We start from the raw sequence: 27,044 nt of genomic DNA, 5'->3' as shown, positions 1-27,044 counted from the left end.
TTAGTTATCTGCTAACTTAATTGTCTTGCATGGAATTAATTTGATACTGGAGATTGAACCCAGGGGCATTAACCATTGAGCCACATCACCAGCCCTTTTTATAATTTTTTTAAAAAATATTTATTTATTTAGTTAGTTTTTGGCGGACACAACATCTTTGTTGGTATGTGGTGCTGAGGATCGAACCCGGGCCGCACGCATGCCAGGCGAGCACGCTACCGCTTGATCCACATCCCCAGCCCTCACCAGCCCTTTTTACTTTTTTTATGTTTTATTTTGAGACAGGGACTTGCTAAGTTGCTTTGGGCCTTGCTGAGTTGCTAAGGCTGGCTTTGAACTTGTGATCCTCCTGCCTCAGCTTCCCCAGCCACTGGGATTACAGGTGCGTATCATTGTGCCTTGCTGGAATTTTTTAATTTAAAAAAAATTAAAAATTTTGCAATGTTGGGGATTAAAATGAGGGCCTCACACATGTTATCTTATTCTTCTATATGCTTAGAGTCACATAATAAAAATACACTTCATGAGCAATTAATTAAATTAATTAAAAAGAATAGGGCTGTGATTGTGGCTCAGTGGTAGAGCACTTGCTACCATGGGCGAGACCCGATCCTCAGCACTACATAAAAATAAAAGCATTATGTTGTGTCCATCTACACCTAAAAAAAATTAAAAAGAATAAAAAAACTTCAGTTAACACATCTTCCTTTAATAACATTCTTACATGTAGACATTTTCTGTTAGATTCTTCTTTTTATTTTAATTTTACTTTGTTGTAATAAAAATGTTATCTTGATTAATATCACTTGCCTCTGTGGACCAAGATCACAATAAGAATTACATTTTCATTTAAGTATAAGAGTTTTGTATTTACATCATTTGTTTTGAGGAATTATCCATATGTGAAATGTTTGTAGAATATGGTATGAACAGCTATTTCATCCTTTTATTAAGTGCCTTTTAGACAAGAAAGAAAACTGTAAAAATCTTATCAGTTTGGGGAATATTTCAGTTAGAGAATCAAAGTAACCTCTCTTTTAATCTTTAAAACTAATAGGTCTATCATTGTCCTCGACTGATAAGAATAATTTATAAGTTTTAATATATGAAGTAGAATGTGAATATTAATAATTTTTAAAAAATTCCACATAACTGTGCTTGAAGGATATTCTCATAATAGTTTATTATCAACATCCCATAATTTTAGCTTAAATGTTTCTGAATGACTCCGTTCCTTCCTTTTCCTATCATAATTATGATATTGTTGATAGAGGTTGTCTAATAAGTTTAAAATTTAAACCATTAAGTGTTGGTATTTCTTAATGAATGGAAAGCCATCATTAGCCATTATTAAGAAAATTGAACTTGATCTGGAACAGTGAGCATTGAACAAAGAACAAAGAAGTTAATGTTGTTCTGTTCTTCCTTTGCATATCTATGTTGTGTTGGTATTTCTTTTTTTGTTTTGTTTTTGGTACAGAGGTATTGAACTCAGTGGTACTCAACTACTGAACCACAACCCTATCTGTATTTTGTATTTTATTTAGAGACAGGGTTTCACTGAGTTGCTTAGCAACTCGCTTTTGCTGAGGCTGGCTTTGAACTCCTGATCCTCCTGTCTCAGCTTCCCCAGTTGTTGGGATTACAGGCCTGTGCCACCTTGTCTGTCAGTGTTGGTATTTCTTAATGAATGCAGTTGGCTTTGTTTTACCTACTTCCCTTATCCTTTTTGTACTTCTTATTTAAATTATTCTCAATATGTTTTTATGATTTGCTTTCAAATCGTAACATTTGTTGAGGGTGGCTTTGAATTCTTTAAGTTGGTTGGCTATATTTTGCAAATGGTGAATGAAATGGAAACTTAGATTAAGTGACTTGCTTCATGTTATTTATCTGCTTAGTGCATAGAAGAGACTAGACAACAAGTCTGGTTTCCACTTTCATAGAAGGTCAGTGCCAAATAAATATTTGCTAAACTCAGTTAACTTTTCCCATTGTACCATTTTTTTAGCTTAAATGGCACACGACGATATTTAATCTCTATAATAACTTGGCCACTACTGTGTGGTTTGCACTGTGACTATGATCTTCTGTGCATATTGCTAGGTCCTAAAATCAGGTCCACCTCTAACAACAGATCATTCCCTGTCAAAAGGACTTGGAAACCAAGGTTTTCACCCAAAACTTTCCTAATACTCTGCTTTTTAGCAGTAATTTTCTTAAATATTCTGTTTCCTATAGTAATCAACCATTTTATTTTTATTTTTTGGTACCAGAGAGTGAACCCAGGGGAGCTTACCCAGTGAGCCATACCCCAAGCCCTTTTTATTTATTTATTTATTTTTAAATTTTGAGACAGTGTTTATTTAAGTTGTGTGGGGTCTTACTTAGTTGCTGAGGCTGGCCTCCAACTTGTAATGTTACTGCCTCAGCCTCTGGTGCTGCTGGGATTACAGTCATTGTGCCATCATGCCTGGCTAGTCATCAACCATTTAAAAAGTTATTCTTTTCTTCTAAATCTACGCAGAAATATTGTGCTTTTCTTCTTGTAAAGATTTTTTTTTCTGAACCTCTTGATTGGTTCATTTGTTCCTTTGCTTATCTTTAGACAAGTAGAATTCTCTTTAGCTTTGATGTTAGATAAAAGAGGTGCACAGTACTGTCAGACCTTACGCTGTCTACTTGGTAGATCCTGATACAGGGTGCAAAACTGTTTATGTGTGTATTTCCCTAGCACAGTTTCTGGGGTTTAGCAGGACTTCCTTCCTGTATTTTAGTTTTGATCCAACATAGGGTTTATTTACAAAACGATAAATGCAGTCAGTTCAAAAGTTTCCCCTCTAGCACTACTTTTGCTGGACCCCACAAATTTTAATAAGTTCTATTTTCATCACTTAATTCAAAGTATTTTTAATTTCTCCTGAGAGTTCTTTGACCCTATGTTATTTAGAAGCATGTTGTTTAATTTCCAGCATTTGGGGATTTTTTCCGGCGGTCTTTTTGTTACTGGTTTCTAGTTTAATTCCATTTATGATCTGAGAGCCGACATTTTGTCATTTCTGTTCTTTTAAACTTGTTAAGTTGTGTTTTATGGCACAGAAAGTGGTCTATCTTGGTTAATATTTCATGTCAGCTTGGGAGGAATGTGTATTCTTCCATCATTGGGTGAAATATCTATAGACATCTGTAAGCTCCTATTGACTGATGATTTTGTTAAGTTAAGCTAGGTCCTTACTGATTTTCTGCCTGTTGGATCTGTCAGTTTCTGATGAGGGAGGGGTGATTGTTGAAATTTCCTACTAAAATAGTTAGTTGTTTTTATCTATTTCTGATTGTGGTTCTACTGGGTTTGCCTTGTATATTTTGATGCTCTTGTTCTTAGGTGCATATATATTCAGGATTGTTGTATCTTTATGAATAATCAACTACTTTATTATTATGTATATTTCTGTTTATCCCTGCAACTGGGCAGTTGCAGGGTAGGGAGGATTACAGTTATATTTCCTGGAGTATGAAGAGCTGAGAACCAGGAGTACTGATATCCCATGGCAGAAAAAGATGAATATCCCAACTCAAGAAAAGAGAGGGAATTCACCCTTCCTCTTCCTTTTGTGTACCATATGATTTGACAATGCCCACCAACATTGGTGAGGAGATCTTCATTATTCAGTCTGGAATATTGATCTCTTCCAGAAATACCCTCACATACCCCAGAATAATATTTTATCAGTTACCATGGCATCTCTAGCCCAATCAAGTTGACATATAAACTAGCTGTCACATATGCCACAAACACACTTTAAAAAAACTTTATCCCTCTTGTTGTTTTCTAAGGTTTCTGGATCTGTTGTTTGGTGTCTGATATTAATATGGGGGTAGATTATCCTTAATTATTGTTTCAAGTATTTCTTAGGTTTCTTTTTTTTTCTTTGGAAATTCTGGTCATGTGTGTTAGTCCTTTAGCATGGTACTTGGATATTGTATTTGTTTTTTCCCCTTTGTTTTTCAGTTTAATGGTTTCTATTACGCTATCTTCAAGTCCAGAGATTCTTTATTCAAATGTGTCCAGTTTACCAATAAACCCATCAAAGACATTTTTAAAAATTTTTGTTCCCATGTTTTGGGTTGCAAGCATTTCCCTTGGGTTGTTAGGATGTCCCTCTCAGCTCACCTTGCTTATCTGTTTTTGCATGCTGTTTATTTTATCCACTAGAACCCTTAGCATCTCAACCATAATTGTTTATATTCCCAGCGATAATCCCAACATTCTTGCTATATCCAAGTCTGATTCTGATATTTCTTCTGTCTTTTCAAATAATGTTTTGCTGTTTAATTTGCCTTGTAATGTTTTTAATAGCTGGTTGTGATACACTGAATAAAAGAAACTGCTGTAAATAGGGCTTTTATAATGTGTAGGTGGAGAGTAGGGAGGAGCTGTGAGTAGGTTCAGAGAGTCTTTCAGTGCCCCTTGCCCCTTGGCTGTGACTATTAACACCTCCTTCTTAGTCTTTTTACCCCTAATCCGTGGGATGGTTCTAGTGGGCTGGAGTTGGGCTTTCCTTTCTCCAAGTCAGTTAAGCACTAATAAAACCCCACCAGATGAGGCTCTAATTAACTTGTTTTTATTTATTTACATAATTATAAAATGGTAATTTGTTCCAGGGACTCTAAAGGTGCTTTGTCTATGATTAGATATATAATCTAGAAAATTCCACTTCTGTGGAGAATGAACTGCTTCTTGAGCCCTTCAGTTTGCGGCCTGTCCATAGTCTTAACTCTGTGAACTTGTCCTTGCCCAGCTCCTCCAGGCTTGCTGAATGCTGTGGTTTTCAGATTCAGAGGGTCTTCCTGAGCTGCAGTGGCTGATCTGGGCTGGAAAAGGGTGGAACTGGCATAAAACAGCTGGTTTTCTAGGACATAGCTGGTCAGAGGAAGATGGTGTGGGCTGACCATTGTGTTTCTTAATTTAGCAATATCTGGAACCATAGGTCCTAGAAATATTGTCTCTGGAACTTGGTTGTCTGCTTTGTTTAGTTTTCAGTATTGAAAATTAATAATCCATCTTTTCATCATGATTAGTTTAATGGGAAGTTGAGAGAAGTCATACCAGAGATTTTTTCAAGTGATGATGTTTAGGTCCAGAAGAGAGATATCTTTTAGCTTTCTAAGATGAAGCAAAATAAAACCTTTGTTTTTAATGGACCAGTTTATTATCCTCATCATACTAATGAAAGCTATCATTTGTTATCTTGTGAGACTTTGGGCTGTATCTTCATTTTATTTGAACAACTTTGAAAAGAGGGTCTTAGTTTCCTCATTTTTCAGGTAAGGAAGTCGAGGCTTAAGTGATTGGCCCAAAGTCTCAGCTGTTATATGGTAGCACTGAGATTCAAATCTAGGTCACATTTCACGAAACACATTCCTTGTAGTACATATTTTGAGAATAGGGATAGTGAACATGGAAGGTAAGTGGTTATCTAGAATTACTGTCTTGTGTTGTAAAAGCTTTTATATTTTAATTATATCTGAAAATGATTTGCTTGTAATTTTCTTTTCAAGATGGCAGCTCCTGGATTTACTCCTGGTGCCTTCGTATTTCTATTGTGCATTAATTCTGTCGCTAATTATCCCAGCGGAAAAGTGACACAGTCGTGCCATGGAATGATTCCTGAACATGGTCACAGGCCACAGGCTGATCCTGTTCACCACATCACAGTCAGTCAGGTGACGTTCAGACCAGGAGATCAGGTCGAAGGTACTGTGCTGGGAATGATTATTTACACTTGGGCTTCACTCTTTTTTTACTGTCCTATGCATCTTGATTATTATCGGGTTTGAATTATTCTTTTAAATCTCTTCAGTCACTTGGTTAGAAGATACTCTCGTCTTCCCATTTTTTGTTTATTCCAGATGACCCTATGACTTAGGTGGTATATCTATCTATTCCCTATTCTGAAGAAGTTTTAGATCATTACTTAATGTATGTATTTATTAATAATACTATTAACTTATTTATTAATTTATTTATTAATAATACTATTAACTCAGTAGAAGAAGAAAACAGAGTTTTTAAAAATAGTTTTAGTTGTAAGTGGACCTTTATTTTATTTATTTATATGTGGTGCTGAAAATCCAACCCAGGGCCTCACGTGTGCTAAGCAAGAGCTGTACCACTGAGCCACAATCCCAGCCCTAGAGTTTGATTTTATCTTGTTTAAAATATAATGAACATTTTTCTGTCTTGAAGACAGAAATCTTATGATTCCTCAGTCCCTCTGGCAAAATGTGGGCTAACTGTTGAAGATATATAAATTACAGCATTTTGCAAACTATTTTCTGCAACTATAAACATGCAAAGTTATTAATATGTGCTCTTTAACAACAAGGGTATATGGAGAAAAAAATTTATTGATTGATTTTTATTTATTTAATATCTGTGTATTAGATATATCTCCCAAGAATCTCCTGTCATACTAGAATATTAAAGACTCCAAGGGGTTTGTAATAAAGAAAGACATTTTTACTTTTATCTAGCTTTTTCCATACTCACTTAGCCCTATTGACTGCCCTGTGACTGTCACCTGCTTTTCCCACTTGAGGAAAAATGGCTGTTGGTATCTCACAGTGAGTGCCCTGCATTGCATAGTTCAGACACTCTTTATCTGCAGGGCCGTTTCTACTGTTTTCTCTTTGGGAGTTGTTTTGTACATGTGTACCTGATTCTAACTGGTTGCACTTTCTCTAAATATTCCTTTTTGGGGTCTTACTAAATCTTTTAATCTGTTTCTTAGTTACTTTGTCAGGACCACCATTTAAAGGCTTCCTCCTAGAAGCTCGCAATGCTGAGGATCTGAGTGGTGTTCCTGTTGGCTCTTTCACGTTGATTGACAGTCAAGTGTCACAGCTTCTGACTTGTGAAGATATCCAGGTTCACGTTGATTTCCATCCCTCTCCTTGGGGTCTTTTCATGATGGGGTGGTGGTTGCATGATGACCTTAGCCATGTATTGCAGACATTTATGTAGATTCACAATGATCAGACTTCCCCCCTTTAACTTGTGATATATGCTTACACATCAGCATCCTAGAAAAGATACAGCAACAGCTTGAAGAGCTTAGAGTTTGTGATATTTTATATCATATTTTATATTGATGTTTGAAAGCTTTCAGTATTGAAGATAGAGTTTTAGGGTAGAATTTAGGGTTTTTTCCATTTATTTAATAAACATTTGTTGCACCAGGAACTTGCAAGTGATAAAGTGATGAATAAGAGATTTCCAATTTGTCCTTGAAGAACCCACACCCTTACACATCAGTAGAACCAATGGACACAGGAGATAAGACACAAAAGGAGAGCATGTGGACATAGGACAGATGCCTAAGTAAGACAGTGTGGTAGAGTTTATCCAGGGTGATGGCAGGCATGCCAGAGGGGCCACCTACAGACTGGAGGGAATTTATATGGAGCTTCTTGGAAGAGCTGATCTCTAAGCTAGGCTTTAAAAGCAGGAGTAGGGGTTTGCTAGGTGGAAAAAAAAAAGTAGGAAACAAGATTGTTCAAGAGAAAGAAATTACTAAATTATCATGCTATGTATTTGGAGGCAGGGAGTTTTCTTTTGAGTAATCTGCATTTTATTTATGGAAGGAATGAATTTATAATGTAAATGAAATAATGAGTAAGCTTTATAAAGCATTAACACACCCGATATTTGTGACACCTTTCAGTTTTCTTAAATTTTGGATGATTATTTTATTTACAGAGCTAATTTCTAATATAACCATTCGTTTATTGTGTGTACCTTAGTGCTTGTTCTAATTAAAATCTTCACCATAATGCCTTGGTCATACAGTGATAGATTACTTTGAAATATGATAGCATTTCCAGCTATGCTGAGGTATTAATTGAATGATAGTTCTTTCCACTTTATTTCAGGGATCAGCTGTGAGTCACACAAGTTCATCCAAAAAAACAGAAATTAAAGTCTACTGGAATGCTCCAAGCAGTGCCCCGAATCACATACAGTTTTTGTGAGTAGAAGAGTTTCCATCTCTTTTAGCCAGTATAATTGAGTAATTATATTTTGTGTTATTTTTTATGCTATTGGACTTTCACCTGTATAAGAGAGTTTTGGTATAGTAATGATACCATCTTACTGATGCAATGGTTTGTTTTCTTCTTTGTTGTTTCATTTCACCTGTATATACCCAGCATCTAGTCTAAGACATGGTAGATATTTGTTGAGTGATTGGCGTATTGCACTACTTTAGTACTCATATGAGCCATTAGTTAATACTTGAGTGTACATGATATATGGAGTAACACTTTCTAAAATATGTATGCTCCTGCTGGGTACAGTGGCACATGCCTGTAATCCCAGTAGTTTGGGAGGCTGAGGCAGGAGGATCACAAGTTCAAAGCTAGCCTCAGCAATTTAGTAATGCCCTGAGCAACTTAGTAAGACTTTGTCTCAGAATGAAAAATGAAAAGGACTGGGGATATAGTTCAGTGGTTGAGCACCCCAGAGTTCAATCCCTGGTACCAAAAAGCAAAGTACCTTTTTGTAGCAATACAATTTGTAGTTTAGATAGTTAGAAAAGTAAACCCCTGCATTGCTTCTCAGAATTATAAAAATATCTATTTTCTTACTTCTGTGTATAAGTGGAAATGAAATGTCATAGAGTTATGTAAAGAATGGTGTCACACAAAGGCACCAAAAACATGCATTGGAGAAAAGACAGCCTCTTCAACAAATGGTTCTGGGAAAACTGTAAATCCATATGCAACAAAATGAAATTAAACCAACAAAATGCACAAAACTAAATTAAATGCAACAAAATGCACAAAACTAAACTCAAAGAGGAACAAGGACCTAGGTATTATCGCCCTTTGGAAGCATGTGGGCGATACACTGTGAAATGAGTAGTACTTTGTTCTTTATTTATCAAGGAGCAGAAATCTGTGCAGGTTAGTCCTTGAGTGTGACACTCATGAGTGCTGTTAGCATGTCCACAGAACAGATAAGCAAGAACAGAGAAGAGTGGAGGAAACAGTAATTCAAGTTCATCTAGTGATGGAGTGGAAGAGAGTCAGAGATTTGCCTCCAATGAGTTGTATGTTCCAGTTCACCCCCCCCACCTTTTCTTCCTTTAAAGCTTTGATTTGATTATGATGGACCATAATCAGTGTTTTATCTAATCTCACTGGTACTGCATTTCAGAGTCACCATTGTTGAGAAGTATAAAATCTACTGGGTGAAGATTCCTAGTCAGATAATTTCACAACCAGATGCGCTTCCTTTTACAACACTTAAAGCCACAGTATCACCTTTGTCAACACCAACTCCAGTTTCCCTTTTAACCAAACCAGTAAGTAACATTTTTGTATCTTCACCAAACGCAATTAAAAATACAATAGAAAAAAAAATTTTTCTTGGAAATTGTGGTTCTATTCTTGGCAAAGTGCCCAGAGAAATAGCTAGTCTGGGTTGTGGCAGCAAGTTTTTGGAATCTCTGTAGAAATCTGAAGGAAGTTTCGTGGCAACATTATGATTTATAGGTTGGAATAAAGGAAATGCAAGACACCCTGCGTGATGAAAGTGTGGTTATAATATTCACAAGTACTCTATACTAACAAGTGAATATATTTTCATTAAAAAAATAAAAAATAAATATTTAAAAAAACAAATAAACACACACAATAAATAAATAAATAAATAAATAAATAAATTTGAGGAAGTTCCTTCCTTCCTTCCTACCTTCTTACCTTCCTTCTTTCTTTCCTTCCTTGTGGTCCAGAGTCAAACACAGAGAGGAATCTTAAACTAAATTTAGACAAGATTTGAGGGAGATTCTTGAAGTGGTGGTATAACTCATATCCTATTTCATAATGAGTACTGAGGACTTCTATATGCCAAACCCCAGAAAGTTTTTTTGCAACTCATCAGTTAGAATTTCATCTAGACCCTCTGATTCAAAAGAATTATGATTGAGAAAACATCTTAGAAAGGGTATGTGAAATATTAGGAAGAAGTGTTCTACTGAAGGAAATTCTGATAAGTTAGACTGCTTACTTCAGAAGTGGATATAATGAGAGTGATTTGAGGTGGGTTGTTACAGTTGAGAAAATAAGCTTGGGGCCTAAACCCTGACTTTCCTAGTTTTTGTGGATATTTCAAGAGATTACTCAATTTTTAGTCTCGGTTTCTTCTCTTATAGGATCAGAAACAATAATATCTCTCTCTTAATACACTGCAAGAATTGAACAAAATAGTGAATATAGGTTTCCCAACTGTGCCTGGCACTTAATAGATATTCAATAAACATTAGTCCCTTTTCTCTTTCTGTCCTTCTTTTGTCTTTATTTCTTTGTTCACGTAGTCACGACTAAGTAAATACTCCTATGTAAGATTAGTCTTATTTTGTTTTTCTTCTCTTCTGCATTTTAAAATATGTGTATGACATTATGTTTGATGATGTTATCATGGAAGTGGCATTTTTTTGATTTTAAACAGTTATGTCTGTTATTTGTAGAGCTCTCACTGTGCTCTTAATGCTTACTTGAAAGCTGCTATAAGGGAATGAAGAGTTTGTACTTGAGCTTCTAGTAGGAATTTGCTGACAATATTCTTGTTTTTCCATGGACTCATAAAAGGCATTAGCTCTTGTAGGAGCTTTTACTGTTTCTTTGTGCTAAGCATGTAGTCTCTAATTATAGGGAGGTTCGTTAAGAATTGTTAGAATTCTAGCATTTTTAGTGCTAGAAGAAGCCTCTGGTTCTGTTTCATTTAGTTTTTTTTTTTAGTTTTCCTCTTGTGCAGTTGAAGGTAAAGGGCATCAATCCTTTGGCTACTGTGATGGAGTGAAGGAAGGAATAGAGATCAAAGTCATGTTTCTTAGTTCCTAGTGGCTTGGTCTCTTCATTTCATTGTGATCAGTTTTAGCCTACTTATCTAAAGTTAATATTTAGCTTGCTTCTGAAATATACTCACAGCCATTCTATCAAGGTCACCTTATTTGGTCTGCCAAACTATAGAATTGACTTTTTTTTAGACCCTTCCTTTTATATATCAAACCAAGCAGCTCTGGGTTAAATCATTGTAGATCTTTGTTTTTTCCTTTCCCCACTAAATTATTAATATTTGAATGGTGCTACATATCAGGGTAACTTATTTTCTTGTATTACTTTACAGTTTTACAAATTTAGTATCTTATTTGAATCTGAATTTTGAAAGCAGTATTCAAGATCTAACTATAAAAACTTGCCAAGATTTGTCTGCTTATAAAAATGCTGTTTCTGAGGATATTTGTTAGACAAGATTGCTAACATGGACATATTCCTTAAGAAGTTTCAAAATTTACCAGAAATTTTGCTCTAGAACATACTTATGTGAAATATTTTGTGTATTGAAGAAACTTTAATGTTCTTGTATTATTACAGGCCAACTAGTATAAAGTTTTTCCAATCTTAATTAAAATTAAGTTTAAAAGTTCAAAGTCTAATTACTGTTTCAGTCATTTCAATTTGTGATGTGTCTTCTATTCCCTTGTTTGAATTCTTATTATGAAAAATTATTCTCATTAAAACCCATACTTTAAGGTAGCATCTGCTCTGTGATTGGTAATGAACTGCTTATTTAATAATTAAGATTTTCCCCCCCTGTCATTTTTCTAGTTCAGTGCCTCAGACTGTGGGAACAAGAAGTTCTGTATTAGAAGTCCTTTGAGCTGTGACCCAGAGAAGGAGCAGGCCTGTGTCTTCTTGTCCTTCACAAAACATGACCATTCGGTGATGGTTGAAATGAGTGGTCCCGGAGAAGGCTATTTATCCTTTGCATTTTCTCATGACCGATGGATGGTTAGTTCCACTCACTTATATAAGTGGTAATGAAAGGAGAATCACTGGAGTGAGCTTTAATCAGCAGTATATTAGCTCTTTTTTCCAGAGTCAAATGATCATACTTATGGGTGGAGTGGGAAAGGAGAAACTAATTTGGACAATTCCAAGTTAAATGTATCATGATTTTAACATTTGGGCAATTATGCCTTCAAGAACAGGCTGTCTTAAGAATAGTTGGAAAGATCATTTTATTTCCAGTAGATTTGCTGCTTGATGTCTGTCTCTTTGTGATAAAGCAGGAAGATGGTTAAAAACTGTGCCTAAAATGTCATGTTGGTAATGCTTTCCAAACTATAGTGTTACTCAAGTGTCCAGAACTAAAGGGTGTGTTCCTGCTCTCAGTGTTCCTGTTTTAGTAGTCATCAATGTATTTCACACACACAGAATTAAATCTGTGTATGCAGGCAAAATGGACTGATCACCAGTGGGCTCCTTTGTCAAATATGCAGAAAGCAGCATTTGTTCCAGCTGATTCTTGCTCCCCCTGGGTGGTGCTGAATGGATTAAATGATTCTGTAGGTGGCAGCCTTGTGCTTTGGTGTGGAAGAGCAACGTGATGCATAAGCATCCTGATTTCCCATGGAGAAGGAAGAAGAGCCTTCTGCCAGGACAAGTCCTATTCAAGCAGAGTTGGCAGTGGGGGATCTGGATGACCACCAGTGGAGAAAGCTCCTGATTGCCACATTAGCAAAGGCAAAGAGTCTTTTGAGAGTTTTCTTCCTGTCAGGATATAAAATTAGCACCACTTCTTTGGGGACTCAAATTAAAAAAAAAAAAAAAAAGAAAGAAAGAAAGAAAGAAAAGAAAAGAAAAGGAACTCTGACATGGCTCTAATAGAAGAACTAATGCTGTCTTTAAAAGTGTACTTTAATCATATTGGTCCTGGTGTACCTGCCTCAATTATCACAAGAAGTCAAGTGTGACATTTCTTAGGTAGTGACATTTCAGTATATGTATATGACTCCAACAGTTTACTGTTTGGCTTTAGAAGGAACATGCTACCCTCTTGCATGAACAATAGGCTATATCTTAAATCTGTGTTACACAAAGTATGTCATGTGCTTAAATTTTTTTTTAAGAAATTTTGAATCTTTACCATTTAAAGTTGTTTTGTGGGAAGCTTTATATATTTTTATGGAAAATAATGCTGCAATTGTTCAAAATAGTTTTTCTCCTTCCATTTGTAATTACTATCAGAACTGTAGCCTGTTCTTTTGGGTGTTCTCAGTGCAGGCAGGAACAATCAAGTTTTGTGCATAAGAGGAATAATGAAATGGGGTTAAAAATCACATAAGTATAAAGCTAAAACAAAGGGTAATTAATGCTTGGGTAAGTGTGCTATCAATGGCTATGAAGGAAATTCTGAGGATGAGTCAAAAAGGATCCAAAGGCCTTGTTGAATAAATTTATAATCTCATTAGAGTTCATCTCTGAGGTACAGTACTCATTTAGATAAATACTCTAGTCACTTTAAAAAACAACTCAATTCAGACACTTTATTGCTCAAATTGATGTGTTCATATACCAACACATTTCTTTTTACTGGTCACATAAAGCCTGCAAGGAGGAGGGAAGGACATTATTACTGTGGTGAATGTGGTAATAGATAGACAACAGGTAGTCTGGTTATTTCTGTACCAAATTGTAGGCACCAATGGCATAAAAGCTTTATCTCTAATTTAAGATGTGTTTATCTTATTAGAAATCTGATCTCTTTCTAGTTTAGTGCTCATCAAAAATGTTTATAAAAAAGATTTAATTATGCAGGTGCAGTTGATTTACCGAGCAATCCTATTTAATGAGTAAAATCATCTGTACACCTGTTTGCCTAAATTGGTGGAAATGAATCGTCTTCAAAATATATTTTAAAGTGGTTATTTCTATTTTGGGTTGTTATTTTTAAATTTTTTGATATATTTTTATGACCTGCTATTTTTTTGAGTATATAATATACATTTAAATGCTGAAGGTGTCTGATGTTATGAATACACATTAGTAACCTAAATCATACCTTTTTAAAATTTGGTTTGTAAATTAATGATAGCAATTGTTTTAGTGTTGAACATCATCAGTAATTGATGAACAGTATAATTTTCCGTATTTTTGCTAATGATGACTTGCTAATCTCTGAATTTTAACTGAACTTCCTAGTATTTAAATCTTCCCTGTCTGAGATATTTTGTAAATAACATAAAGTCTACACATATCTGTATATATAGTAAATAATATCTGTATACATTCTGTAAATAATATCAAGTCTATACATTATTAGCTTCTATTTTTCTCCTTCCACTGCTGAGTAGGGAAAAACCCCTCAGACTCAGTTTCCCCCACTGTATACTTACAACATTAATCACTTCTCTGACCCCAAAGATGTGAGGATTTTCCCCCACAAAACAAGTAACCTATTAATTATGTAGTGGATATCAGCTGGGTGTCCTCTAATTCAATTCTGTTGTGACACCATATACTTGGAGATAGTGCCAGACCCCACAGCTTGACACAGTCCCCAAGACTACCCATCCTCTTGCTTAAGATGCCAATCACAAGACCTGTTTTTTGTTGTTGTTTATGAAGTGCTGAGGATAGAACCCAGAGCCACACATGCTAGACAAGAACTCCATAGAGCTACATCCCAGCCTGACCTGGGTTGTTTTACATGTACTTCTGGCTCCATGGGCTTCCCAGTGCAACCTCCTTGGGTTGAATTAATTTCTTAGAGCTATTCATGGAACTCAGTGAAGCACTTGTATTTACTGGTTTATTATAAATGACATCACAAAAGGTATGGATAGAGAAGCATATATGAGGAGGTATGGAAGAAGGGGTGTGGAGGGCATGTCAGCCTCCAGGAATCTCCATATGTTTAGCTATCCACTAGCTCCCTGTGCTTCTGGTGCTTTATGGAAGATTCCTAATGTAGGCATAACTGATTAAATTATTAACCATTAGTGGTCACCTTAACTTTTAGCCCCTTTCTCCTCCTTAGAGGTTGGGAGATGGGGTTTAAAGCTCCAGCTCTCTAACACTTTAGCTACCTAGGGGCTGTCAGAGTACCAAGAGAAAATCATTCGGAGATTTCAAGGATTTTAATAGTTGTGTGCTAGGAGATGGTAAAAAATTCACATATATATTTTGCAGCATTACACTTGACCTGCATCATCTTGCTGCATACATAATCTCTCAATGGTCAAATTCTATGATATTCCCAGTTCTGATCTCTCTTGGACTGCAGATTGTGGGTTCTAGTTGCTGGTTGGTCTCATAGAGATGAGTGTTCTTGGATAACATAAGTCAACATCTTTAAAACTGAACTTATTGTATCTTCTGTCTTTAATTCTTTTTATTGCATTGTCACTATCTCTGCCTTTGCTTATACCTTTATTATCTGCTCTTGCATTCATGTAGGACCTCTCACTATCCTTCCTGCCCTCATAATTATCCCTCTGCATTTTTTTTTTTTTTGTAGTGGGGATTTGAACCCAGGGGTGCTTTACTACTGAGCTACAATCTCAGCCTTTTTTATTTTTTCTTTTGAGACAGGATCTCACTAAATTGCTTAGGACCTTGCTAAATTGGCTGAGCCTGGCCTCAAATTTACAATCTTCCTGCCTCAGCCTCCTGAGTTGCTGAGACTACAGGCATGCACTACCACTCCCAGCTGCATTTCATTCTTCACAAAGCCTTTGGAATTCTCTTCCGAATACAACTGAGATCATGTCAAATATATCCTCCCAAACTTTTGATGAATATTTAGTAATAATAAGAAAATTGTTTTTCTTTAACATGGCTCCCAATACTCTTAAAAGCCTTAGAGAATACCCGTTAGAATTTTTAGTCTTAGAGCTCTCTCCCCTCTTTATATATTTTAGCTAACAAAACTATTTCCTAAAATTTTCGGGTTTTTTTATACCTGTTGTCTTAAAAATTTCTGAGATTGGAAAACCTTGCCTTTAATCTGAGCTCTACTTTGTCCTCATTTAAATATGCGTATTCTCTAAGGTCTGGTTAATTACTGTCTTTTTGGATAAGCTTTTCCCAATTATCTGGCCATTTATAATTTGTCTTTTCAGAGCACTTTTCCTAAATTTCTATTTTTGTCATACTTCCTGTACTGTTGTAATTGTCTTCTCCACTGAGGAAACAGCCATATTGGAGCCTCCTCAGACATACTGGAGCCATTTTTATTTCTCCCTCAGTATCCATCACCGAATTTTCTCAGAGTGTTTTCTCATAGGATTTTAAATGTTTGAATCGAGAGGATCAAACTTGGGAAAGAGCTTCAGTTCATCCTAGGGATTTGGTGAAACTTTTTGTTGTTGAGAAGGTGTCTTGCCATGCTGGTCTTGAACTCCTGGGCTCAAGCATTTCTCCCAACTCAGTCTCCCAGGTAGCTCGAACTACCAGCTTGTGCCACCACACACGAAACTGGTGGGACATATGTTGTGTGGTTCCAAGCTGCAAACTTGGAATTTCTGGAACTGCATGGAGCTTAAGATTGTGTTAACACCTTTTCTTAACTTTTCATTTGAAGTAGTGAGGACTGAGTTATCCATTCTCTGTCTTCCTCTTACCCAAATATTTGAGGAGACTCCTTGTAAGTGACTTCTTATCAGTCTGCCTCAAAAGCAACTGTTTTATTATATTATTAAAAAAAACAGACGAATTCCTATGCCTCATTCATGCTAGATATTCTAGAAAACACACATTGTTTAAGATCAGAGTTTAGCAAGCTTTTTCTTTAAAGGACAATAAAACAATTATTTTAGAGTTTGTTGGCCATGTGTTCTCTGTCACAATTACTCAGTCCCATTGTAGATATGTAGAAGCAGCCATAAGGTATACATAGTGGATGAGTGTGGCTGTGTTTCCATAAAACATTTATGGACACTGAATTTGAATTTAAGATATTTTCATTCATAAAATAGTCTTTTTTAAATTTATTAAGCCATTTATTTTGTAGATACTATTCTTAGTCCATGAGCTGTATTAAACAAGCTTCAGGTTGAATTTTATCTATAGGCTTTAGTTTGTCAACGCTTGGTTTAAATCATTTCTGTTGTAAATTTCTTTAGTAATTCTGATTTGACTCTAAGTCATGTAACAGAGAATAATTGCTTGGCTAAGATTATGTCCTTGGGAGTCTTTAATTAAAAAGTGGAACATGTTAAAATACATTTGAGTCTGAAAGTAGAGAAATATGTTGGAATTTCACATTAGAATTTATAGCAAAATCATTTTAATCTGATAGTCTTGGATCTTAAGAAGTTAGTCCTGAGAGCTGGGTGTGGTGGGGCACGGCTGTCTTTCCAGCTACTCAGGAGGATGGCTGGAGTACTGCTTTAGCCCAGGAGTTCCGGATCAGCTGGGCCTTATAGAGAGACTGTATCTCTTAAAAAAGGAGAAGGTAAAGTGGAGGGGGCAACTGACTGAAGTACATGAAGGACCTAATGAGATAACTTATGGTCTACAGGTGATAACTTAAAATGAAGATTATTTTTTGTACATTACTTAAAGTTACTTTGAAGTTACAACCTGCCCTCTAATAGTCACTTACAATAATAAGATCTAACTTTCTGAGTTAAGGTATATTAGAAACTAAAGGATAGACAAGAGTTATAGTGACAAAAAAAATTCTTCTTGAGCTCAGATATTGTTGTCTCAATTTTATAACATATAATCTATTCAGTGTATGGGGCTGGGGATGTGGCTCAAGCGGTAGCACGCTCGCCTGGCATGTGTGCGGCCCGGGTTCGATCCTCAGCACCACATACAAACAAAGATGTTGTGTCTGCTGAAAACTAAAAATTAAATATTAAAATTCTCAAAAAATCTAATAATCTATTCAATGTATGCATTATGTAGCAATATGTCTTCCATCTTAAAAATTACCAAAAATATCCTATATGATGTGGTGTATTCCTAGCTATTAAACTATGTAGTACATAGATATTTATCCACAGGTAAATATCTGGAAGAATGTTCATGGTAAGTTAAGTGATAAAGAGGTAACAAATCTGATTAAGGAAAAATAGGTATAAATACAAATAAGTTTGAATATACACAAACACCAATAGTGGCATCAATTAGTGGTGGGTTTATAGACATATAAACATGTTAGATGCTCATTTTTTATTTATTTATTTTTGTGATGTTTGGAGCTAATTCCAGGGCCTTACACATGGTAGGCAAGCACTCTACCACAGAGTAACATTCCCAGCTCCATACCTCTATTTTTTAAAATATTTGTTTTTAGTTGTCAATGGACCTTTATTTTATTTATTTTTATGTGGTGCTGAGAATTGAACTCTGTGCCTCCCACATGTTAAGCAAGCGCTCTGCCACTGGGCTATAACCCCAGCCCCGCAAAACATCTATTTTGATCTCGTTTCACACTGAAATTTGAGTGCTTTTATATTCTAAGAAATTTTAAGTAATAAATTGGACAGTTAGTTCTCTATAATTCACGATTTATGTTTGAGTCGGCAAAGTATGTCTAAAAGCATCAAATAATATTTGATTAGGGATTCTTAAAAATACTGACATTCCTTTAAACTTTTACCACTTGCATTTGTTTTTCAGGGTAATGATGATGCTTATTTGTGTATCAATGAAGGTCAGACTGTTCATGTACAGCCTGCACATTTTTCAGGGCGAAGTCACCCTGTGATGGACTCTCCGGTGAGTGTGAATGTTCTGGGAACCTCTGCCTGGCTGTGTACCTTCCTGCTATCTGGCTGTCACTGGCATGGCTGTGCAAACATAGTCTTTGACCCCCACAGTCATCAGCCTAAACCAGCAAGGGCCTGGCAGCAGCTTTTCTCTCTCATAGTGATCTGTGAGAAACTTCTCTGCACTTTAGAAAGCATAAGTTTCTCTTATAGGAAAAGATGAAGTCTTGCTTATGTCACTTAAATGTTTGTTGCATCTTACAAAAAGGTATTTTATGGTTTGTTAACATGGTCAGAGGTTTTGCCCCTTTTCAAAAGTTTTCAGACAGGTATTTTAAAGAAGAGGCTTATGATAGTGACAGCAGTATTTCTTGACTGGTGAGAAGGAGGAACATATATGGTAAAGAATGGTGCCTTGGGCAATGTCATTGTGTGCCCATTGTGGCATCTATGCCATTTCAGTTGAGAAGTTTCTCTTTCACCGGGCAATTGACCAACAAATGAGCTCTGAAGAGCAGTAGCTATTACTCAGTGACATAGCAAATGGGGTCTGACTAAGCAGTAGCCATCACGTAATGATATCACTGTGCATAGCATTCCCATGGGCTTGACTCCCTCAGGTGGCTTGGAACTTCTCCCCACCTGCAGCTTGCAGGAGGCTACTAGGGTGTTACCTGTGAGCTTCTCAAGTATTTTTGACTGTGTGCTAGTGCCAGATGGAATTAGCATATCTGCTAAAATTTCTAACCTGGGTAGAAGGACTGTGGGTTTCTGGCTCAAAGTAAAAATTATATTTCTGCCAAGTGGGATAAAGACAAACTGGGAGAAAATGCTTTTTGTACTCTTCAAAGAGGAAGTGCAAAAACAATAACACTGCAGATGAAACATGCATCTATGATCTTAGAGAAGGAAATGAACAGGATTTTGAACATATTATATTTAGCACATCTTTGGGAAGTGCTGAGAAGACCCATTGTGTGTGTTTGTAGGATCCTCTTGAGGCTGTGGCTTGGAGGTTGGTTGATGGTGTTATGCAGTGTTCTTTCAGAAGAAACATTTCCCTTCCTGGGGTTAAGAATAGATTTGATCTAAACACAAGTTACTACATATTTCTAGCAGATGGTTCAGCTAATGATGGTAAGTACATGGATAAAAACTATTTTTGCAAGTTCTTTTCTCTTCTTCCCTTTCCTCTCCCCGCCCCCAATGACTTTGTAATTGCTCATTTTTTAGGTACACACTTGTGAATAAGGAGTTATAACCCTTTTCCATTTTGCCTGAAAATCTGAATTTTGGCTAATCTAGCTTTGTTTGAGAACTACAGAGTGTCAACTGGGTACAAGGCATCAGGGCTTATGATCAGAATGTTCTCTGGTTGCTAAAATGTATTTGGACCAGAAGAACTTTAAATACCTTGAAAAAAAACATATCTTTAGGTTTTCCTGAGTATAGTGAAATGAGCATGTCGTGGTAGGGATCCTAGAAACATTGCCTTTGAAATTGTTGCAAGAAATGTTGGTTCTTATGGGAAAACCTGCCCAATATCAGTCTCATCTCCTTAGACCTGAACTTTGTCCTAGGGGTGGGGAGGAGGTAAAGAGAAGGCTTCTGAAGAGCCGAATGAGTGGTGTGAAGACTTCCCATGGAGAAGGATGCCTGGCACTGCCCTGCTTGTGTGGTGTATTTCTTGCCCTTCATATTTTGTCATGACTCTGATGCATCTTTAGACATTTGAATGCTTAGTTATCTTTAAAAACTCATATGAATAGAACAGTTAGATTTTGTTTAGGATCTTGGCAAATGATGCTTTGAGGACATGCAGGAAATACCAGTGTAGTATTTAGTCACTCATCTCTAGAGAGATAGAATTGCCCTCAAGCTTAGAGAATGTAGCCTCTTTGAAAACAATGAATGTGGGCATATAGAATAAAAAGTCAGGGATCAGGTAGAAGAAGAGGAGGAGCAGGAAATGCAGAGCAGGCAGAATTGTGAAAAGCCTTGAATTTTTATCATGTGGTTTAGATTTTCTATGATTGGTAAAGTGGAGCTTCAAAAAGTTTGAGGAAGGATAAAGTATCTTCTCAGTATTAGAGGAAAATTTAGGAACATTTGTAGATTAGTTGTGGGTGACATATATAGTTATCTAAGTTAAATCATGTAATCTTATTTACACCAGCAACAACAGTTTTGGTTTGAAAATAATTTCTTGGTTAAATGATAATAATGGATAAAATTACTCAGCATTTATAGAGTATCAGTCAGTGGCTAAGAATTTTATAGAGAGTATTTTCACATTCATAAAAAACAGACTAGATATGTACTATTATTATTATTCTCCTTCTCCTTCTTTATTCTTCTTTTTTTCTTTTTCTTCTTTAAAGTGATGGGTTTTGTTATGTTGCCCAGGCTGACCTTGAACTCCTGGCCTCATGATTCTGCCTCAGTCTCCCAAGTAACTGATACAACAGATATGGGACATTATGCCTAGATGTTAGTCTTTTTTGTCAAACGTTCTTGCCTCTTTGTTGTTTATCTGTTCTAGATGAATTTTAGAAATGATTTGTCAAATTTAATGAAAAATGTATTGGTTTTGATAGAAATTGAAATGAAATTTTAGACTAATTTGGAGAATAATGACTTCATAATAATAACTTCCTATCTGAACATATTAGGATATCCTTCTTATCCAGATTCTGTAAAAGTAGGGATATTTCAATGAAGTGTTATGGTTTTATTCATGTGTTCATATAGGGCTTATGTATTTTTTGTTACTTTAATCCTAAGTAATATATAGTTTTTTTCTAAAACAAACAATTATGACTGGGATTGTTTTTCATCCATTTTCTAGTTTGTTGGTTTCTAGGAAAGTTACCAATTTTTGAGTATTCATCTTGAATTTAGCCACCTACTCTTTTAGTTGTTTTCTTGGGTTTTCTGGATATATGTGATATATGCAAATAGCAATAGGTTAATAGTCTGTTTTCTTTCTTGTCTTATTGCATTGTCTCATTCTCTTAGAACAAATTATCCCAGAATAATCCTCACATTCCTGGGATAAGTCTTACTTGGTCATATTTTATTCTTTTAATATATAATTTTAATTCACTAATATTTAATTTAAGCTTTTTCCATCTATATTAATAAGTGATTTGTTGGTGAATTGTATGCTTATGTGAATTCACACATACTAGTTCGGGTATCAGTGTATTGCTAATCTCATAAAATGAACTCTAGAAGAGTTTAAATTAAAAAAAAATTAAAGTCATAAAAATTATTTTAATGGTAAGTGGAACCCTCAGTGTGGATAAAAATACTTGACCAACTATAAAAAAAATTCTACTATTATTCTCCAGAGTTACTACTTCTTTGTTTAATTTTTATAATTCTCTGTTTTCCCAGAAATTTATAATTTTCATTTAGAGTTGAAATTATTTTTGGCTGTTTTAAAATTGTATGTAGTTATATATACTATAAGTATATATTGGTAGCTATATTGCCTTGTTAATTTCTAACATTGTGATATTTTCTTTTATATGATGGTTAGAGTTGCCATAAACTCATTGGATTTTATTGACAGTTATGGATTCATAGGTTATATTTTGTTGTTTTAAATGCATCTCAAATTAAATGATGGCTTTAATACTTTGTCTTTACCTTGATTATATCTGTGTGTTTTGATATGACATATTTTCATTGTTATACATCTCTAAGAAGACTTGAGATTTTAGTTTTATTTCCTATTTAACTGGAGAGTTATTACAAAGAGTAGTTTATATACATTTATCTAGATGAATCATTTTTCCTCTAGGCTTTTGTTAGTTTTTGGTTTTGCATTTTGGTCAGATGATATAACATGTAGTTTATATAATTTTTTGGAAACTATTAAATAGTCTGTGGCCTAATATATATCAGGCCACCAAATATTTATTTTGTTTGTAACAAAGGTTACTGTTAATCACATTTCTTAAATTTTTTTGCACTTATATAGTATTCTAAAAATATGTATGTTCCATAATTTATTTACTCATTCTTCTAGTGATGAACATTTTTTTTTTTAGTTTCTTTACAGTAGTCTCAGAGTAAAACAGGTGCTGTGAATATTCTTATTAATCTTTGGTTAAAAAGAAGGTCTTTCTATAGGATACATTCCTAGAATGAAAACACACACACACACACACACACACACACACACAGAGAATAATTCTATGCATTCCCACATTTAATTTTATATATAATTTGTTTATGTCACGGTCATTTTGGAGTTTGATTTGTGAGTCAAACTCATTCTGAATTGACCGTATGCCAAAATACCATATCACCAAGTTGCTTTTGCTTTGTCTCTCCACCCTCTTCTCCCAGGTTTGATTTTTGTTAGTTTATTCTATGATTTTAGATGTAGGTGATGTTTAATAATTTGTAGATTTTTTAAAAATATGTATTCTCTTTCAAGAATTATATTTGACATTTTCAAGGTTTGAGACCATGGTAGTATTGTTTTGTTTAACTCATTTCTTGCACAACAGCAGATCTTTTATCATAAATTCTCCATTTCTCGTTCTTATTCATCTCTCTTGGTGGGTTGAATTATCTCTTTAATTTTTTTCAGAAGGAGAGTGTGCTCTTGCATATATCTTATGTTGCTTTCGCAGATGAATGACCACTCTGTAGATATTTAATTATTTTTTATTACCTTTAGAAAGATTCTTTCTCCTCTATATCCATCCCTCAAGTCCTTCTGTCCTGAGAAACTAATTCTTCATTATCTTAAATGTTTAAATTTTTTTTTCAGGTCAAATTTATAAGCACTCTCAGCAACCTTTGATTACATATGAAAAACATAATGTGACAGACTATCCTAAGAACATAGGGGGATCCCGATCTTCACTCCTTTTGAAGGTTCATGGTGAGATTCTTGTGCGGAATTGTTAATACTTTATGGAATAAACTTACTGATGACTAAATGGTAGCAGGCGTAATTTAGCTAAATATTTTCAAAAATACTTTATGTTTAATAAGCATTTCAAAAATATTTTATGTTTAATAAACTTTTTCAGGTAGATTATTGATCTCAATGCTTGCTGATTTTGATTAAGAAATGGAAAGTAGGGCTAATTCTTTGATTTGTAACCCTAACTGCACATTAAAATCAGTCATGGAATTTTTTTTTTTAAGACATCTGTCATTTAAAAAAAAGTATCCTAGTTGCTTCTAACTGCAGCCAGGGTTGAATATCACTGAGTTAGTTAATTTAACTTTTATGAGACCATGATTTTTGGCATTTATTTAGGTAAATGCTAATGAAAGAATGCTCTTTGTTTTTGTTTGGTTATGACAGTAGTTTGGCTTCACAAGTGCAGATTTATTGATGAAGAACTGATCAAGGTATAAGTATATGATGATGATAGGGAAATGGTACAGTGCATAGGCCCCATGCTCTTGACTGAGAAAAAGCACCAGGGAGGAAGAGCAGTAGCCTGGACACCAGGCTCTCTATCCTCTGGTTCTAGATTGGAACTTGATTCCTTTTGAAAAGTAGCCTGTCTTATTGTTGTAAAGATGGGGTTTTAACATAGGGAAATCGTATAGTGTTAAGCATGCTCTTAGAAAACACGAGTGCCTTGGGGAATTTTCCTTCTTTGGTATTCTCCCTTTATATGCTTCAGAGTTATCTACAAATGTCTCCACAATTAAGCTTGAAAATCACTTCATTGTCGTTAATTTGATTCTACTCATGTTTTCCTTTCTGTTGAACAATAATTGGGTTTGGAAATCAGGTGCCTATTTGTTTTTCATAGTTTTGGGGATGAGATATGAGAAGATTCTGAAATGACTCTAGACAGGCATAATGTAATGCTGAAGAACACAGTTGCCGAAGCCAGGTTGTTTAGAATCCTGATTTTGTACACTTGAGCATGCTATTTAATCTCTCTGTACCTTAGTTTTCCCATTCAGGAAAAAAAAAAACTGGAATAATAATTGCAAAATACCTCATAGGATTGTTGTGAGGGTCATTTTGATTAATATGTGGAAAACACTTAGCTTTCTGGGATCATAGTAGGGCCAATGAAAGGTTAGCAGTGGTGGTAAGTGCTGGTACATAGGCTCTTTTTAGGTCGTCTGTGTTTTGCTGGCTGTTTTTACTTTCTGAGTATTTGGGTTGGTCATTTAAGAAACAGCTTAGTTTGTGATGTCAACCTTTGTATTTTTCTCACCTGTAGGTGCCTTAATGTTGGTGGCATGGATGACTACTGTTAGCATAGGGGTTCTGATTGCCCGGTTCTTCAGATCTGTTTGGTCAAAAGCTTTTTTCCTTGGAGAAGCAGCTTGGTTTCAGGTAGGTGAGGAAAAAAGTATTTAATGTAATTTACATATTATGTGAACATTACAACATGAAGTGTGTGTGTTTTGTTCTTTTTTTTTTTAATTTTAGCTATTTTGTGGGCTTAGGATCTTATTATTTCCCTTTGCCTTCCTAACAATTGAGATCAGACAAGATGCTTGGTGATCAAAAGATGGACAGCTTTGTGGAAAGGCAGGCTGGATTGTTTGTCCTTTTGTAATATAGCCATTGGGACCCAGGTGACATTATACCTCTGTTTGTGAGGGGAGATGCTGGAGGAGCATTCACCCACTGTGTGAGGAAAGACAAGTCAAGGGAGGCTGGAGAGCGAAGAAAGAAATAGTGATATTTGCTGCATATCAGAGCAGGGGTCTGACATTGGTTTATGGGCAAATGTTGGGCTATTCCTGACTTACCAACTTATCCCTGTGTGGGTGGGAGGAGAAACTGAAGGTATTCCTTTCATGCTGTCCTTCCCAAAGGATGTGGAGTTAGTCTTCTAATGGGAACATAAGCAGGAGTCAGTTAAGTGCCCTTCATAGCCAAGCAAAATAACCTTGTCTTTCATGGGTCATGGATGACAGATTAGAACATATAGTGGAAGATCAGTGAGTGTGTTTTGAGTTAGAATGTAGATGCTTGCTTGAGGAAAAAAATACTGCTAATGGAATAGTTTTGACTTTATTAAAGGGTAGCCTTCATAGTCATATACATTTGTTGCTTGGAAGGCTTCCCTTGTCTAACCTCATTCCTCATTACTAGTTGGCAGGGCTGTTTTATCTGTTCTTCCTTGCTGCAATGTGTCTAGCTACTGCTCTCTGTCTGTTTCTGTTTTTGTGGTTATGCTCTTTCTCACTTGTATTTACTTGTTCTCCCTCTATTCTCCAATTTGCTCATGTGGATATTCCCAAATGGAAGAGTCTGTGCCTCCTGATTTTCAATTCAAATTCTTTGCTATCTTAAAGTATGGTGTGTGTGTGTGTGTGTGTGTGTGTGTGTTTTATAATGACATATATAGATACATTGAAGGTGAGTGTACTATCTCCTTTTCCTAGAATAGTTTTGATTCACATCAGTTATCCATAATTCATTAACAGGGCCTATTTTCACTCTTAATATTCTCTTGAGTTGCACAGTGAATTGTACATTTCATATATTTTTTATGTAGCTACTCACTGATATCCCCAACTCGTCAGGAGACAGTATTTTCTGTTTCTTTACTGCCTCATGGCACCTGGTCTAGCACTGTGCCTCGTGGTGGAGCTTAATAAATGTCTTTGGGAGGAAATGAAGGACTTGGCAAGGAAGTGTGCTCCATGTGTGAAATTTGCATTCCTGCTGCTCTGTGTGCGTGAAGTCTTAGTAAATACTTTTGAATGCTGAGAATGGCAGCTTAGAGTTTTCTTTAAAGTTTAATGGTGTATTAAAATTTTATTCTTATTGACCACAAGCTGTGCTTAGATGTCAGTCAGGTGCAAGCCTTCTGTGAATCCTACCCTGTGATCCTATTCCACCATCACACTGACTCCTTCTCTTACACAGTTAGCTGCCTTTTTCTCACTTTGTCATCTCACCTTGCAGGTGCATCGGTTGCTCATGCTCACCACATCTGTGCTCACCTGCATTGCTTTCATCATGCCTTTTATATACAGAGGAGGCTGGAGTTGGGTGAGTACATCTTAAACAGGATTTTTTCACATAAATCCATTTTAATGCCAAAGCAGGTTTCTGTTTTATTGGTGAATTATGGGTAAAAAGACATTCTTTGTGCATCCTTCTTAATTTCCTTTTTGGGTCATCTGATGACTGTCTTCAATGGTTGAGCGTTGGGTTGGGGTGAGGATGTCAGCACAGATTACCTGGTAATAAAATGTACTTTTAGGCTTCATCAGATGTACATCTATAGCTTAAGTGAGTTTTTCTTTATAGAGTGGTGAAAATTCAAAGTGTGATGTTTATGGATCATGAACAACGTAAGTGATTTCCTTGGACTGTGATTACTACCAAGCTATATATTACATCAGTGCTATATGGCCAGCTATGCTAAGTGCTTTCCTGTGTTTTCAAATTTAAATGCCAGATGAAGTAGGTATTATGAAATAATACCATATTATACATGTAGAAACTAAGGCTTATTC

At 35.6% G+C, this 27,044-nt stretch overlaps 1 protein-coding gene across 1 annotated transcript in view; it reads left to right on the top strand.

Annotated features, from left to right (window-relative positions):
• Positions 1-296: 296 nt before the first annotated feature.
• The window catches only part of Frrs1 (ferric chelate reductase 1), a 36,249-nt gene continuing 9,501 nt past the window's right edge, over positions 297-27,044 (top strand). Inside the window, exons 1-11 of the mRNA XM_026401398.2 lie at positions 297-382; positions 5,560-5,755; positions 6,792-6,928; positions 7,933-8,027; positions 9,218-9,365; positions 11,671-11,853; positions 18,478-18,576; positions 19,556-19,703; positions 23,356-23,469; positions 24,785-24,900; positions 26,488-26,574. Of these exons, the coding sequence (XP_026257183.2) occupies positions 5,560-5,755; positions 6,792-6,928; positions 7,933-8,027; positions 9,218-9,365; positions 11,671-11,853; positions 18,478-18,576; positions 19,556-19,703; positions 23,356-23,469; positions 24,785-24,900; positions 26,488-26,574 (1,323 nt within the window). The 5' untranslated portion in view covers positions 297-382. The remainder of the gene's footprint in view (positions 383-5,559; positions 5,756-6,791; positions 6,929-7,932; positions 8,028-9,217; positions 9,366-11,670; positions 11,854-18,477; positions 18,577-19,555; positions 19,704-23,355; positions 23,470-24,784; positions 24,901-26,487; positions 26,575-27,044) is intronic.

The sequence above is a fragment of the Urocitellus parryii genome, chromosome 11 (genome assembly GCF_045843805.1).
Source record: "Urocitellus parryii isolate mUroPar1 chromosome 11, mUroPar1.hap1, whole genome shotgun sequence".
Lineage (NCBI taxonomy): Eukaryota > Metazoa > Chordata > Mammalia > Rodentia > Sciuridae > Urocitellus > Urocitellus parryii.
This window is presented reverse-complemented; position numbering and strand designations above follow the sequence as displayed.